The sequence below is a fragment of the Salvelinus alpinus genome, chromosome 28 (assembly GCF_045679555.1).
Source record: "Salvelinus alpinus chromosome 28, SLU_Salpinus.1, whole genome shotgun sequence".
Lineage (NCBI taxonomy): Eukaryota > Metazoa > Chordata > Actinopteri > Salmoniformes > Salmonidae > Salvelinus > Salvelinus alpinus.
In genome coordinates this window covers 36174031-36192068 of record NC_092113.1, presented here as the reverse complement: position 1 = coordinate 36192068, position 18038 = coordinate 36174031, and the positions used below count along the sequence as shown (strand labels likewise).

General features: G+C 43.5%; 1 protein-coding gene across 2 annotated transcripts; it reads left to right on the top strand.

Annotated features, from left to right (window-relative positions):
- Window positions 1-15816, top strand: LOC139557779 (Krueppel-like factor 15). 2 transcript variants are annotated; one of them, XM_071372955.1, is made up of 3 exons: window positions 1-132; window positions 2696-3987; window positions 14835-15816. In XM_071372955.1, the coding sequence occupies exons 2-3, from the start codon at window positions 2807-2809 to the stop codon at window positions 15001-15003; spliced, it is 1350 nt and encodes a 449-aa protein (XP_071229056.1). In that variant the 5' UTR covers window positions 1-132; window positions 2696-2806; the 3' UTR covers window positions 15004-15816. The 2 variants fall into 2 exon arrangements, with proteins under 2 accessions (XP_071229056.1, XP_071229055.1); XM_071372954.1 differs by having other exon boundaries at window positions 1-165; window positions 14835-15815.
- Window positions 15817-18038: the final 2222 nt, after the last annotated feature.

Below are 18038 nucleotides of genomic sequence, written 5' to 3'. Positions count from 1 at the left end.
CTACGGTAGATCGTAGCACCCGCCCTACGGATCGGCATTGCGATGAGAAGCTCGTCTCAAGGGCTTATCCACAACGCTCTTGATTGACTATTGACATCATCTCACCAACGGATCATTTTTCACTTACTTCAGGTGAAAGGACTAACATTCTCTCGATACATAAAGGTTGGTGCATAAACTATACCGTGAAAAGTGTTTCACATAGGAAGCGATGGCAGAAAGGCATTGGTGCGTGCGCCCCGTTGCGCGCTCCCTCCGGCAGCACACTGCACAATAACATGTTTACGTCGATTGGACGCATGGTGCGACATGCTTTCTGCATACAGCGCACACAGTTGGGGGAAAACTGCTACAATAAATAGGCTGATGACGATATACGCTCATATTATGTATAGCATAGGCACATATTTTCACAGTGGACATGCACACCAAAGGGGCACTGTTTTGGATATATTTTAGATGCATAAATGATTGGATGAAACTATAAAAACCGTGTTTACCGAGAGGGAATGAGAGAGACCGTTACATGTTATCAATGTGGTTACAATGTAAATCTCTTAGAAATTTCCTACACCGTAGTTGTCGATTTGTTAACATTTTATCTGCTACGTATTTTTAAATGTTTTTTTTTTCTTCATCCAAACAATGTGTGGTATGACAGTAGGTAAATGCTCCCAGCCCGATCCATTCAAACTGTTTCTAGCATAGTGAGTCAACGCTTTTTCATCTTCAGGTTATTCTCCGTCAAAATCAATGAAAACTGGACGGGGGGGGGGGGCGCTCAACTAGTTTATGCATTCAAGCATCCACATGTATTACAATGTAATACACGTACGTTTTTATAACGAACTAAATCAATGGAAGATAATCAATGCCAAGAAAATCTCTTCGATTTTACAAACTATTTTTTCCTACATTTTACCAAGGAAAATCCCAAGCGAATATTACTTGGAAGATAAAATAGACCATGTGAATCCTTACTTATCATGTCCCTTAAGCTTATTGAAGGAATCACATGATAATAAAATGCACTGAAATATGTGGTTAAGCCTATTATTTGAAGCCGATGACAGGTTAGGTCGACAGCAGCTGTTGCCTGCCTTGTAGCCCATAGGAATTAGTCTTACTTTTACAGTATTATTGAATGATGAATATCTAGACGAAAAACTTTGACAATTGCAGTCGGTCATCTATTTTCGACTTTGGTTTATGACGGTAAGTCAACGTGCAGTGGAAACGCAGTCTGGAAATTCCTCCTTCACACGTGATGCCCCAGAGCTACTATACATTTTAAAGTGATATAAAATAACGAATGTATTCATTGTTTAGGCTACTTCTTTATCCAAAACGGTTATAGTAGTAGGTAGTTACAATAGATTCGTGCTGACCATGAGTTACATATTGACAGCTCTTCTCCTCCAGTGGCAGTGTTGCATGCCCAAACTGAAGGTTTCAAGAATGCAATTGAACCCCCTGCAAGCCACGTTGGTATTTACTGTTTAAACCCTCAGGCAGGCTCGTGCTGTGGTGCAGGGGGCAGTGTTATATAACTGTTTTATTTAGTTTTATCCTCTTGACTCGAGTTATTTTGAGTTATTTATTATCTTATAATGGAGGATAACATTACCTCTCTCTCTCTCTTACTCTCTCTCTCTCTTTCTCTCTCTAACTCTCTCTCTCTCTCTCTTACTCTCTTTCTCTTAGTCTCTCTTACTCTCTCCTTCTTAGTCTCTTTCTCTCTCTTTCTCTCTCTTACTCTCTCTCTCTTAGTCTCTCTTAGTCTCTCTTACTCTCTCTCTCTCTTAGTCTCTCTTACCCTCTCTTACTCTCTCTCTCTTACTCTCTCTCTCTCTTAGTCTCTTTCTCTCTCTTACTCTCTCTCTCTTACACTCTCTCTTACTCTCTCTTACTCTCTCTCTCTTTCTCTCTCTTACTCTCTCTCTCTCTCTCTCTTACACACTATTGCTCTCTTACCCTCTCTCTCTCTCTCTCTCCCTCTATCTCTCTTACTCTCTCTCTCTCTTACTCTCTCTCTCTCCCTCTCTCTCCCTTTTTTTCTATCTCTCTTACTCTTTCTCTCTTACACTCTCTCTTACTCTCTCTCTCTTTCTCTCCCTCTTACTCTCTCTCTCTCTCTTACTCTCTATCTTTCTCTCTCTTACTCTCTCTCACACTCTCTCTCCCTCTCTCTCCCTTTCTTACTCTCTCTCCCTCTGTCTCTCTTACTCTCTCTCTCACACTCTCTCTCCCTCTTACTCTCTATCCCTCTATCTCTCTTACTCTCACTCCCTCTCTTACGCTCTCTCTTACTCTCTCAATTCAATTCAGGGGGCTTTATTGGCATGGGAAACATATATTAACATTGCCAAAGCAAGTGAGGTAGATAATATACAAAAGTGAAATAAACAATAAAATGAACAGTAAACATTACACTCACAGAAGTTCCAAAAGAATAAAGACATTACAAATGTCATATTATATATATATATATACAGTGTTGTAACAATGTACAAATGTGCAATGTACATCTCTCTCTCATCTCTCTCATTTCTCTCTCTCTCTCGCTCTCTCTCTCACTCTCTCTCTTACTCTCTCTCCCTCTCTTACTCTCTCTCCCTCTCATACTCTCATTCATTATTTTCTCTATTGCCATGCCATTTTGTACACATGATGGACATCTATTCCTGTTTTCTAGGGAGAAGAGGAGAAACTGAATCATACACTCATAACTAGTATAAACCAAGTGGAGCTAGCAGAGCTGTGACTGGCTCAGGTGACTTGCTCAGGTGACTGGCTCAGGTCAGGAATGGTGGATAACTTGCCGGTAGGAGAGGGGACCTTCCTGTATTACGCCAGCTTTCCTGCTGAACATCACGAATCGGACATGGTGATAGACACAGGTGTATACCAGGCAGTGCCCTCCCCGTTTTCAGAGGACGACCTGAGTGACTCGTCCAGCCCTCGCTCCTGCTCCAGCCCTGAGTCCCAGGTGCTGGGTTCCAGCTACGGCAGCAGCAGCAGCAGTGGAGAGAGCCAGGATGGTCTCCTGGACTTCCTGCTCTCCCAGGCCACCCTTGGAAGTGGAGTTACTCCCACTCTATCTCCCTCAGTACCACCCATCCTCCCCAGGGGTTTAGCATGGGAGTGGAAGACGGACCGCCTGTTTCAGCCAACCAAAGAGGAGTGCTTTGAGTTCCCTGTGTTCCCAGTGGACCTGGAGGGTCATGTGGGGCTGCTGTTTCAGCCCACCCTGGAGGAGATAGAGGAGTTCCTGGAGGAGAATATGGAGGTGGTGACGTTGAAGAAGGAGGCTAGTGAGGGAGGGATGTTGGATGTAGACAGTCAGGTGACAGGGTTAGAACCTGGGCTAGAGCAGTCAGTACCTGTTGCCAGGGCTACTGTCCCCACCACAGAGACCAAATACACAGCAACATCCACAACAACACATTCCAACGGTTGTAGTGGGATTAAACAGGAGGAACCTGCTGAAACACCAGCCTCGGGGGAGGGGTCCGGCTTGACGCCTGTCATCTTGCAGATTCAACCAATCCAGATTAAGCAAGAGCCCAGCCCAGGTGTGATACCAACACCAGTACCACCGCAGACCACCCTGCCCTCCTCAGACATCAAAATCGCCCAGCTCCTGGTCAACATCCAGGGCCAGACGTTTGCCCTGGTGCCCCAGCTGGTGTCTCCAGCTAATCTCAATGGTACATCTTCCAAATTTGTGCGCATCGCACCCGTACCCATCGCCGCCAAGCCCCTGGGTCTCAGGGAGAGTGGGCTTGCAGGTGGCCAGGCTGCAGGGATCCTGGTGGGAGGACAGAAGTTCCAGAAAAGCTCGGTTACGGACCTTATAAAAATGCATAAGTGCACTTTCCCTGGCTGTGCCAAAATGTACACCAAGAGCAGCCACCTGAAGGCCCACCTGAGGAGGCACACAGGGGAAAAGCCCTTCGCCTGCACCTGGCCTGGCTGTGGATGGAGGTGAGTGGGTTCAAGACACTGTGTAGGTTATGTTAGAGTCAGAGGAGCTCATAGGTCTACTAAATGTGTGGTTATTCATGTGACTACATACACGGCAGTGACAGTCAGTGAGTGCAACAGGGGATGTTAAGCTGTGATGGTCCAACAATGTATGACGATTTGGCAATAGCAGTCCAGGTTTTAGTTGGAGAAGCCACAGAGTATACAACTATCTCTGTTGACTGGGGTTGGATTATCTGAGATGCATTGATTCCTTCCAGAGGTTAACAGGGTTATCAACTTCCTTCGCTGGCTGATATTATCATAGAGAGATACAAAGCCATTCAAAGCCAATCCCACCAGCTGCTCTGCAAAACACAGATATACATTTTTTGAGAAAAATATAATTAATTTTCCAAGTTGTGCGTCAGCTCAATTAGATGTGATGGAGAACTAAAATGATTAGTGTCCCTCATAATGAATGCTCTCCTCCCCTCTCATGCTCTCTCGTTGGCTCCATATCTCTGTGTTTTCTTCTATTGCAGAGTTTGAGATTAGATAAGGCCTTTGAAGTGTGGGCAGACTTTGCCCCCTCTAGCTGTCTCTCTGTTTGCTCTCCATCTGCACTCAGTTAAACTCTTGCAGAATCTAGTTCAAAGTTTTGGTAGCAGCACTAACTTTATGGCATAATGAATGACTTTACTGCATACTAATTTGATTATTATCCATGATATATTAGTGGGCCAAAGGAGTTTGTTTCTCTGTTTCCACTTACTCAGCAAGCATAAAGCATGGATTTGTCCCATATTATTCATTCCCCATCTCCCTGACCTCTCCACCCAATGTGGTTGCACAACTAAACATAAAAAGCTCAGTGTGCTCGTGGGAACAGCTGGTGAGAAGGTCTCTAGTCCGATAAGATTGGCAGTGCTCAGCAGTCCTGTGGTCTTATCACAGTGACCTGGGTTAGCCCCAACACATGACTGCCCTGTGCATGTGGTATCCCCCCTCGCCATCCCACAGGGCACAGTGTGGCCTTCAGAAACTGCTCTCTGTCTGAGGGACCCTCGCTCCTCCTCCCTCCTCTGCCTCCACCTCCTCCTCCTCTCCTCCTTGTCAGGAAATGGAAGTGAGCTTGGGAAATATGCACCTCCAGCCATCTGTCATTTGAGTGCCTTGTGTTGTAACGAAATAAAGTGTTTCTGACATTCCTCTGATTCTCATCATGCCCATAAAAAACAAATGACACATTTACTGTACAGCTGCCATTCCTCTGGCATCTCCAATCTCCTCACACACGTAATGCATACCCACATGTACATAATACATACACAATGCATACCCACATGTACATAATACATACACAATGCATACCCACATGTACATAATACATACACAATGCATACCCACATGTACATAATACATACACAATGCATACCCACATGTACATAATAAATCAAATCAAATCAAATCAAATCAAATCAAATTTTATTAGTCACATACACATGGTTAGCAGATGTTAATGCGAGTGTAGCGAAATGCTTGTGCTTCTAGTTCCGACAATGCAGTAATAACCAACAGTAATCTAACCTAACAATTCCACACTACTACCTTACACACACACACAAGTGTAAAGGGATAAAGAATATGTACATAAAGATATATGAATGAGTGGTGGTACAGAACGGCATGGCAGATGCAGTAGATGGTATAGAGTACGGTATATACATATGAGATGAGTACTGTAGGGTATGTAAACATAAAGTGGCATAGTTTAAAGTGGCTAGTGGTACATGTATTGCATAAAGATGGCAAGATGCAGTAGATGATATAGAGTACAGTATATATACATATGAGATGGGTAATGTAGGGTATGTAAACATTGTATTAAGTGGCATTGCTTAAAGTGGCTAGTGGTACATTTTTACATAATTTCCATCAATTCCCATTTTTAAAGTGGCTGGAGTTGAGTCAGTATGTTGGCAGCGGCCGCTAAATGTTAGTGGTGGCTGTTTAACAGTCTGATGGCCTTGAGATAGAAGCTGTTTTTCAGTCTCTCGGTCCCTGCTTTGATGCACCTGTACTGACCTCGCCTTCTGGATGATAGCGGGGTGAACAGGCAGTGGCTTGGGTGGTTGTTGTCCTTGATGATCTTTATGGCCTTCCTGTGACATCGGGTGGTGTAGGTGTCCTGGAGGGCAGGTAGTTTGCCCCTGGTGATGCGTTCTGCAGACCTCACTACCCTCTGGAGAGCCTTACGGTTGTGGGCGGAGCAGTTGCCGTACCAGGCGGTGATACAGCCCGACAGGATGCTCTCGATTGTGCATCTGTAGAAGTTTGTGAGTGCTTTTGGTGACAAGCCGAATTTCTTCAGCCTCCTGAGGTTGAAGAGGCGCTGCTGCGCCTTCTTCACAACGCTGTCTGTGTGGGTGGACCAGTTCAGTTTGTCCGTGATGTGTACACCGAGGAACTTAAAACTTTCCACCTTCTCCACTACTGACCCGTCGATGTGGATAGGGGGGTGCTCCCTCTGCTGTTTCCTGAAGTCCACAATCATCTCCTTTGTTTTGTTGACGTTGAGTATGAGGTTATTTTCCTGACACCACACTCCGAGGGCCCTCACCTCCTCCCTGTAGGCCGTCTCGTCGTTGTTGGTGATCAAGCCTACCACTGTAGTGTCATCCGCAAACTTGATGATTGAGTTGGAGGCGTGCATGGCCACGCAGTCGTGGGTGAACAGGGAGTACAGGAGAGGGCTCAGAACGCACCCTTGTGGGGCCCCAGTGTTGAGGATCAGCGGGGTGGAGATGTTGTTACCTACCCTCACCACCTGGGGGCGGCCCGTCAGGAAGTCCAGGACCCAGTTGCACAGGGCGGGGTCGAGACCCAGGGTCTCGAGCTTGATGACGAGTTTGGAGGGTACTATGGTGTTAAATGCTGAGCTGTAATCGATGAACAGCATTCTCACATGGGTATTCCTCTTGTCCAGATGGGTTAGGGCAGTGTGCAGTGTGGTTGCGATTGCGTCGTCTGTGGACCTATTGGGTCGGTAAGCAAATTGGAGTGGGTCTAGGGTGTCCGGTAGGGTGGAGGTGATATGGTCCTTGACTACATTTACATTTTACATTTAAGTCATTTAGCAGACGCTCTTATCCAGAGCGACTTACAAATTGGTGCATTCACCTAATGACATCCAGTGGAACAGCCACTTTACAATAGTGACTAGTCTCTCAAAGCACTTCATGATGACGGAAGTGAGTGCTACGGGGCGGTAGTCGTTTAGCTCAGTTACCTTAGCTTTCTTGGGAACAGGAACAATGGTGGCCCTCTTGAAGCATGTGGGAACAGCAGACTGGGATAAGGATTGATTGAATATGTCCGTAAACACACCAGCCAGCTGGTCTGCGCATGCTCTGAGGACGCGGCTGGGAATGCCGTCTGGGCCTGCAGCCTTGCGAGGGTTAACACGTTTAAATGTTTTACTCACCTCGGCTGCAGTGAAGGAGAGCCCGCAGGTTTTGGTAGGGGGCCGTGTCAGTGGCACTGTATTGTCCTCAAAGCGGGCAAAAAAGTTGTTTAGCCTGTCTGGGAGCAAGACATCCTGGTCCTCGACGGGGCTGGTTTTCTTTTTGTAATCCGTGATTGACTGTAGACCCTGCCACATACCTCTTGTGTCTGAGCTGTTGAATTTCGACTCGATTTTGTCTCTGTACTGAGACTTAGCCTGTTTGATTGCCTTGCGGAGAGAATAGCTACACTGTTTGTATTCGGTCATGCTTCCGGTCACCTTGCCCTGGTTAAAAGCAGTGGTTCGCGCTTTCAGTTTCACGCGAATGCTGCCGTCAATCCACGGTTTCTGGTTTGGGAATGTTTTTATCGTTGCTGTGGGTACGACATCGTCAATGCACTTCCTAATGAACTCGCTCACCGAATCAGCATATTCGTCAATATTGTTGTTGGACGCGATGCGGAACATATTCCAATCCGCGTGATCGAAGCAGTCTTGAAGCGTGGATTCAGATTGGTCGGACCAGCGTTGAACAGACCTGAGCGCGGGAGCTTGTTGCTTGAGTTTTTGTTTGTAGGCTGGAATCAACAAAATGGAGTCGTGGTCAGCTTTTCCGAAAGGGGGGCGGGGGAGGGCCTTATAAGCGTCGCGGAAATTAGTATAACAATGGTCTAGTGTTTTTCCAGCCCTGGTAGCACAATCGATATGCTGATAGAATTTAGGGAGTTTTGTTTTTAGATTAGCCTTGTTAAAATCCCCAGCTACGATGAATGCAGCCTCAGGGTGTGTGGTTTCCAGTTTACAAAGAGTCAGATAAAGTTCGTTCAGGGCCATCGATGTGTCTGCTTGGGGGGGAATGTATACGGCTGTGATTATGATTGACGAGAATTCCCTTGGTAGATAATGCGGTCGACATTTGATTGTGAGGAGTTCTAGATCAGGTGAACAGAACGACTTGAGTTCTTGTGTGTTGTTATGATGATCACACCACTTCTCGTTAATCATAAGGCATACCCCCCCGCCCCTCTTCTTACCGGAAAGATGTTTGTTTCTGTCGGCGCGATGCATGAAGAAACCAGCTGGCTGCACCGACTCCGTTAGCGTCCCTTGAGTTAGCCATGTTTCCGTGAAGCAGAGCACGTTGCAATCCCTGATGTCTCTCTGGAATGCTACCCGTGCTCGGATTTCATCAACCTTATTGTCAAGAGACTGGACATTGGCGAGTAGTATGCTAGGGAGTGGAGCGCGATGTGCCCGTCTCCGAAGCCTGACCACGAGACCGCCACGTTTTCCCCTTTTTCGGCGTCGCACAGGGTCGCCGGCTGGGATCAGATCCATTGTATTGTGTGGAAGGCAAAACACTGGATCCGTTTCGGGAAAGTCATATTCCTGGTAGGAACGATGATGAGTTGACGTTAATCGTATATTCAGTAGTTCCTCCCGACTGTATGTAATGAAACCTAAGATTACCCGGGGTACCGATGTAAGAAATAACACGTAAAAAAACAAAATACTGCATATTTTCCAAGGAACACGAAGCGAGGCAGCCATCTCTTTTCGGCGCCGGAAGATACATACACAATGCATACCCACATGTACATAATACATACACAATGCATACCCACATGTACATAATACATACACAATGCATACCCACATGTACATAATACATACACAATGCATACCCACATGTACATAATACATACACAATGCATACCCACATGTACATAATACATACACAATGCATACCCACATGCATGCATACAGGCAAGTGTAGGTAGACACAAACACGTTCACACTGGGTAAAGACCTAAATGGGAACATTGATATGGGGTTTCTAGTGGACTGTAGATTTGTTTTTGAACCCTGTTCACCTTACAGTAAATACAAAAATATATATTTTTAAACAAGATATAATGATATTCCTTATTGTCCATTCTTCGAACTTGGAACTTCAAGTGCTTTATGATTGCTGCTTACTGTATTCTGCAATAGTAGCTTCATGAAGGTCCGGAGAGCTGGATCGTTGTGTGGAATTGGAAGCTCTTATGCAGTAACACTGTCGCTACCTGTTGACTTACATTAGTTACAGTAACACTGTCGCTACCTGTTGACTTACATTAGTTACAGTAACACTGTCGCTACCTGTTGACTTACATTAGTTACAGTAACACTGTCGCTACCTGTTGACTTACATTAGTTACAGTAACACTGTCACTACCTGTTGACTTACATTAGTTACAGTAACACTGTCACTACCTGTTGACTTACATTAGTTACAGTAACACTGTCGCTACCTGTTGACTTACATTAGTTACAGTAACACTGTCGCTACCTGTTGACTTACATTAGTTACAGTAACACTGTCGCTACCTGTTGACTTACATTAGTTACAGTAACACTGTCGCTACCTGTTGACTTACATTAGTTACAGTAACACTGTCGCTACCTGTTGACTTACATTAGTTACAGTAACACTGTCGCTACCTGTTGACTTACATTAGTTACAGTAACACTGTCGCTACCTGTTGACTTACATTAGTTACAGTAACACTGTCGCTACCTGTTGACTTACATTAGTTACAGTAACACTGTCGCTACCTGTTGACTTACATTAGTTACAGTAACACTGTCGCTACCTGGTTGCCTCTGTATACCTCTGTATACCTGTCGCAAGACCCACTGGTTGATGCTTATTTATTAGACCCTCTTAGGCCTCACTTCCCCCTATCTGAGATATCTACTGCAGCCCTCATCCTCCACATACAACACCCGTTCTGCCAGTCACATTCTGTTAAAGGTCCCCAATGCACACACATCCCTGCGTTTTTTATTTTATTTAACTAGGCAAGTCAGTTAAGAACAAATTCTTATTTTCAATGACGGCCTAGGAACAGCGAGTTAACTGCCTGTTCGGGGATTGGAACTTGCTACCTTTTGGTTACTAGTCCAACTCTCTAACCACTAGGCTACCCTGCCGCTCCTCTTTTCAGTTTGCTGCAGCTAGCGACTGGAACGAGCTACAACAAACACTCAAACTGGACAGTTTTATCTCTTCATTCAAAGACTCAATCATGGACATTCTTACTGACAGTTGTGGCTGCTTTGTGTAATGTATTGTTGCCTCTACCTTCTTGCCATTTGTGCTGTTGTCTGTGCCTAATAATGTTTGTACCATGTTTTGTGCTGCTACCATGTTGTGTTGCTACCATGTTGTTGTTTTGTTGTGTTGCTACCATGCTGTGTTGTCATGTGTTGATGCCTTGCTATGTTATTGTCTTAGGTCTCTCTTCATGTAGTGTTATGTTGTCTCTCTTGTTGTTATGTGTGTTTTGTCCTATATTTATATTGTATTTATTTATTTTAATCCCAGGCCACCGTCACCGCAGGAGGCCTTTTGGTAGGCCGTCATTGTAAATAAGAATTTGTTCTTAACTGACTTGCCTACTTAAATAAAGGTGAAATAAATTCATAAATTAAAAATATTTTGACTTACATGAGTTACAATAACACTGTCCTTTCCTGTTGACTTACATCTGTAAGTGATCATTCATTAGTGTTGTTGTACATTATGTTTACAGGAAAGAGTTTAGGATACATTTAGTTCTTGTAATTCACCACAGTAAGTCCCACCGCCCCTTCTTTTGGTCCTTGCCAGCGTCTTGTCAGTGATTACTGTATGCTTCAGGGCTGAGTTCAGGAACAAGCTCGAACAGAGCCAGAGTGTAGCCTAAATAAGCTGTGGAGGCTGTAGCTGGGGCATCAAGGCTCCCCTCCACACACCTGGGCATCCCACCCTGCCCAACAGTGGCTCCACAAACAGCCTTACCCAGGCTCTCATAAGCCTAACCTCCGTCATCCCCTAACCGCTGCGTATAACACAGTTTCATATAACAGTCATCTAACATAGCCTAACAGTTTCATATAACAGTCATATAACATAGCCTAACAGTTTCATATAACAGCCATCTAACATAGCCTAACAGTTTCATATAACAGCCATCTAACATAGCCTAACAGTTTCATATAACAGCCACATAACATAGCCTAACAGTTTCATATAACAGCCACATAACATAGCCTAACAGTTTCATATAACAGTCATCTAACATAGCCTAACAGTTTCATATAACAGTCATCTAACATAGCCTAACAGTTTCATATAACAGTCATCTAACATAGCCTAACAGTTTCATATAACAGCCACATAACATAGCCTAACAGTTTCATATAACAGCCACATAACATAGCCTAACAGTTTCATATAACAGTCATATAACATAGCCTAACAGTTTCATATAACAGTCATCTAACATAGCCTAACAGTTTCATATAACAGCCACATAACATAGCCTAACAGTTTCATATAACAGCCACATAACATAGCCTAACAGTTTCATATAACAGTCATATAACATAGCCTAACAGTTTCATATAACAGCCATCTAACATAGCCTAACAGTTTCATATAACAGCCATCTAACATAGCCTAACAGTTTCATATAACAGCCACATAACATAGCCTAACAGTTTCATATAACAGTCATATAACATAGCCTAACAGTTTCATATAACAGCCATCTAACATAGCCTAACAGTTTCATATAACAGCCACATAACATAGCCTAACAGTTTCATATAACAGCCACATAACATAGCCTAACAGTTTCATATAACAGTCATCTAACATAGCCTAACAGTTTCATATAACAGTCATATAACATAGCCTAACAGTTTCATATAACAGTCATCTAACATAGCCTAACAGTTTCATATAACAGTCATCTAACATAGCCTAACAGTTTCATATAACAGCCACATAACATAGCCTAACAGTTTCATATAACAGCCACATAACATAGCCTAACAGTTTCATATAACAGCCACATAACATAGCCTAACAGTTTCATATAACAGTCATCTAACATAGCCTAACAGTTTCATATAACAGTCATATAACATAGCCTAACAGTTTCATATAACAGTCATCTAACATAGCCTAACAGTTTCATATAACAGCCACATAACATAGCCTAACAGTTTCATATAACAGCCACATAACATAGCCTAACAGTTTCATATAACAGTCATCTAACATAGCCTAACAGTTTCATATAACAGCCATCTAACATAGCCTAACAGTTTCATATAACAGCCATCTAACATAGCCTAACAGTTTCATATAACAGTCATCTAACATAGCCTAACAGTTTCATATAACAGTCATATAACATAGCCTAACAGTTTCATATAACAGTCATCTAACATAGCCTAACAGTTTCATATAACAGCCATCTAACATAGCCTAACAGTTTCATATAACAGTCATCTAACATAGCCTAACAGTTTCATATAACAGTCATATAACATAGCCTAACAGTTTCATATAACAGTCATCTAACATAGCCTAACAGTTTCATATAACAGCCATATAACATAGCCTAACAGTTTCATATAACAGTCATCTAACATAGCCTAACAGTTTCATATAACAGCCATCTAACATAGCCTAACAGTTTCATATAACAGCCATCTAACATTGTCTAACAATTTTATACAGGGACATACTTCATATCAACTTCCAGGGCGAGATAGTAGTGATGTGTCAGGATGTTAACATAGCAGAGACAATTAGTTCAGTTAATCTTGTCCCACGTGTATTGCTTATTGGCTTAGACAAAGATAGGGTGAGGCTGTTTCAGTCAGAGATGAACTGTAGCCATCATGTCTCAACATGAAGGAGTTATATCACAGTTTCAGCTTGGGGGTATAGCGAGTGCTGACACATCATGTATAGTACGGCACAGCTTTGGTTTCAGAAGTGGGGGGGGCATTAAAAAAATAAATATTGGATAAAAATATTGGATAAAAACTCCAAACAGCCTTCCCGACCGCTTGGAGACATTCCTATGGTCCTAAAGCACACCGTTGCCTCGTTTTGTATCACATTTCAATGATAAAACATTCCAATGATCACATTCCAATGATAAATGCAATTTCAGATTGTAGGGGGGACATGTCCCCCCCTGTCCCCAGTGAAAATTGCACCCCTGGAATGGAAGTAGCATAGTATGTAACACAGATTGAATAGAGTCCTACATGTCTTGTAAATATCTTTTCTTTCTTATTTTTGGGGTGGGGTTTCTCTCATAAAAATGTTTTAGATACGATTTGAGAATATTAAAAAGGTTTTGTTATGCAAAGTATTTTTACGCTTTGAGGTTTGAATTAATTGTTATTGATGTTCCTGCCTATCATTAATGCATCAACATTCCTTCTGCTATATGATGAAATTATCTTCTCATCACCGAGGGAGTTTTTACTATATACCTCTTCAAACCCCAAAATTACTATTAATACTCAAACGTTCATGTTGACCTACTGATCATTTTGCTACACCGCACTAACATCTGCTTATTATGTGTATGTGACCAATAATATGTGATTTGATTTGATTTTGAATCATGCCATTCTAAGCTACTGGCAACATGTTATAGCACACCATCAGCTTGGGGCTGTAACGAGTGCTGTGTAGTACTGATGTAGAATACTATGTAATATTACAATAGAGGTAGATGAGGTTTCCTAATGTCAGAGTAACATCCCCAGAACCAGTTCGTTTTAAATACAGTGGGAGAATCGTTTTTTTGGTTCACTTCTGGCCATACAGGAAAATCCTCTGTTGATAATGAGGCCTAGTAATACTTAACCATTTCACTACCATGTTATGCATGTGTAGCACCTGTTGTTCCATGTGTGTACTGCATGTGTGTACTGCATGTGTGTACTGTATGTGTGTACTGCATGTGTGTACTACATGTGTGTACTGCATGTGTGTACTGCATGTGTGTACTACATGTGTGTACTACATGTGTGTACTGCATGTGTGTACTACATGTGTGTACTGCATGTGTGTACTACATGTGTGTACTGCATGTGTGTACTGCATGATGAAAGGCCATGTTACCATGCAGGGATTCTAGTCATTTATCTCAATAGCACAGTTGCTTCATGATTCATGATGAGTGTGTATTGAAGGAATGTTTTAAGATTACTTTACATTACTATAATCAATGTGTTACCATTGGGAATTAACACCTCAGTAATGAGTTAACCCTTTAGTTCTGACTGGACACCTTACCAACAGAAAGCTACCCAGGAATCAGAGTGAAGACCAGAAATAGACATGTTGGACTTTACTGTGCACATGTGTTAAAATCAAATATGGGTAGAGATATAATATGGATAGAGTGTACTGGTGTAGTCAGACAGAGAGAGGGGGCCTTTTACCTCAGGGTGTTATGGGAAACCGTGGCTCTGATATAGGTTGTCTGATGTGCTCTGGGTCTGTCTGTCTCAGGTTTTCGAGGTCAGACGAACTGTCCAGACACCGGCGCTCTCACTCTGGAGTGAAGCCTTATCAGTGTCCCATCTGCGAGAAGAAGTTTGCCCGCAGCGATCACCTGTCCAAACACATCAAAGTCCACCGCTTTCCAAGAAACAGCAGGACAGTGCGATCCGCAAACTGAGCACATTGACCTCCCGGTCCTGCTAGACTGAGGCCACGCCACAGGACACATGGAGAGACAGAGAGAGAATGTTTGTGAGAGAGAGTGAATGAATGTGGGAGATTGCTTACAGCAGAGGGGACAGTGGGACAGACAGAATGAATGTGGGAGATTGCTAATAGCAGAGGGGACAGTGGGACAGACAGAATGAATGTGGGAGATTGCTAATAGCAGAGGGGACAGTGGGACAGACAGAATGAATGTGGGAGATTGCTAATAGCAGAGGGGACAGTGGGACAGACAGAATGAATGTGGGAGATTGCTAATTGCAGAGGGGACAGTGGGACGGACAGAATGAATGTGGGAGATTGCTAATTGCAGAGGGGACAGTGGGACGGACAGAATGAATGTGGGAGATTGCTTACAGCAGAGGGGACAGTGGGACAGACAGAATGAATGTGGGAGATTGCTTACAGCAGAGGGGACAGTGGGACAAGCAGAATGAATGTGGGAGATTGCTAATTGCAGAGGGGACAGTGGGACAAGCAGAATGAATGTGGGAGATTGCTAATAGCAGAGGGGACAGTGGGACGGACAGAATGAATGTGGGAGATTGCTAATAGCAGAGGGGACAGTGGGACGGACAGAATGAATGTGGGAGATTGCTAATTGCAGAGGGGACAGTGGGACAAGCAGAATGAATGTGGGAGATTGCTAATAGCAGAGGGGACAGTGGGACGGACAGAATGAATGTGGGAGATTGCTAATAGCAGAGGGGACAGTGGGACGGACAGAATGAATGTGGGAGATTGCTAATAGCAGAGGGGACAGTGGGACGGACAGAATGAATGTGGGAGATTGCTAATAGCAGAGGGGACAGTGGGACGGACAGAATGAATGTGGGAGATTGCTAATAGCAGAGGGGACAGTGGGACAAGCAGAATGAATGTGGGAGATTGCTAATAGCAGAGGGGACAGTGGGACGGACAGAATGAATGTGGGAGATTGCTAATAGCAGAGGGGACAATGGGACAGACAGAATGAATGTGGGAGATTGCTAATAGCAGAGGGGACAGTGGGACAGGCAGAATGAATGTGGGAGATTGCTAATTGCAGAGGGGACAGTGGGACAAGCAGAATGAATGTGGGAGATTGCTAATAGCAGAGGGGACAGTGGGACGGACAGAATGAATGTGGGAGATTGCTAATAGCAGAGGGGACAGTGGGACGGACAGAATGAATGTGGGAGATTGCTAATAGCAGAGGGGACAGTGGGACGGACAGAATGAATGTGGGAGATTGCTAATAGCAGAGGGGACAGTGGGACGGACAGAATGAATGTGGGAGATTGCTAATAGCAGAGGGGACAGTGGGACAAGCAGAATGAATGTGGGAGATTGCTAATAGCAGAGGGGACAGTGGGACGGACAGAATGAATGTGGGAGATTGCTAATAGCAGAGGGGACAGTGGGACAGACAGAATGAATGTGGGAGATTGCTAATAGCAGAGGGGACAGTGGGACAGACAGAATGAATGTGGGAGATTGCTAATAGCAGAGGGGACAGTGGGACAAGCAGAATGAATGTGGGAGATTGCTAATAGCAGAGGGGACAGTGGGACGGACAGAATGAATGTGGGAGATTGCTAATAGCAGAGGGGACAGTGGGACAGACAAAATTAATGTGGGAGATTGCTAATAGCAGAGGGGACAGTGGGACAGACAGAATGAATGTGGGAGATTGCTAATAGCAGAGGGGACAGTGGGACGGACAGAATGAATGTGGGAGATTGCTAATAGCAGAGGGGACAGTGGGACAAGCAGAATGAACTTTCAAACAACAGTTAAAAGGGAGAGAGTGTTTGAAGGTTTTGTTTGTTTATGTGTGTGTGTGACGCACGTTGGTGGTACTGTGATAATTTATTGAGTAATGCAGAGACTCAAAAGAGAAAACATTTTGAAAAAACAAGAACTGTTACATAACATGACATCTTCACTGGTGCATGATGGGAAGTTCAGTGCTTTAGCGGGATTTACACTTAAAAGCAATGTTCCCGCGTTCGCGGAGACTGCATTCACAGTAAACGCTGCATATGCCGGCTCAATCGGAAATTACTTTTACATTTCAATGTCGCTATAGCACTGAACTTCTGCAGCACAGATTGAATCGAGTCCTAAGTTTCTTGTAAATAGCTTTTCTTCATTTTTTAAAGTTTTTTTTTCTCATAAAAATGTTTAAGATACGATTTGAGAATATAAAAGAGGTTTTGTTATGCAAAGTATTTTTACACTTTGAGGTTTGAATTAATTGTTGTTGATGTACCTGCCTATCATTAACGCATCAACATTCCTTCTGCTATATGATGAAATTATCTTCTCATCACCGAGGGAGTTTTTACTATGTACTTCTTCAAGCCCAAAAATTACTATTAATACTCAAACGTTCATGTTGAACTACTGATCATGATCAGAATCATGCCATTATAAGCTACCTGCAACATGTGGAGGCTGTCTCCTATTTTCACTACGGGAGCAATATGACGACTCATGCCTGGTAAAGGCTGGATCAGCTAACAGTGAACAGCCAACTGCAATACAACGAGGTGCAGCAGAAAATATTTGATGTTTTATGGTGTGTTGTTTATATGTGAACCGACTGGCTTTCTGATCACAATTGAAGACATTGAAGAACTTTTCCTTTTGTATATTTGTATACATTAGCTGGAGGAGCGGTTATTGTCATTTTCTTTAATTTTGTGTTATGTCATTGGCGCTTAAAGCTGGCCTTCTCTGGGGCCAATATGCCAACTGAGTAGGCCTACGTAGTATCTGTTTGAATATAATGATAACACTTAACCCGTTGGTGACTGTATTAAATCTTCATAGCACATAAGCATTGAATGCCTAGCCTGCCATGTTGTATACAGTGTGTGGATGTCAGTGACAGTCAATCAATGTACAGTTTCAAACAGTGCTGGTAGGAGCTACAGTATGAAGGACTCAAACCATACACTTCAATGTCAGTCTAATCAATGCTTTCAGTAAAATAGTTGAACT

What these genes read in the sequence shown, in the direction of transcription:
- LOC139557779 (XM_071372955.1), top strand. Translation starts at nt 2,807, where the DNA reads ATGGTGGATAACTTGCCGGTAGGAGAGGGGACCTTCCTGTATTACGCC. An exon ending in TGGCCTGGCTGTGGATGGAG is followed by an intron (nt 3,988 to 14,834) that starts GTGAGTGGGTTC and finishes TGTCTGTCTCAG; the next exon opens with GTTTTCGAGGTCAGACGAAC.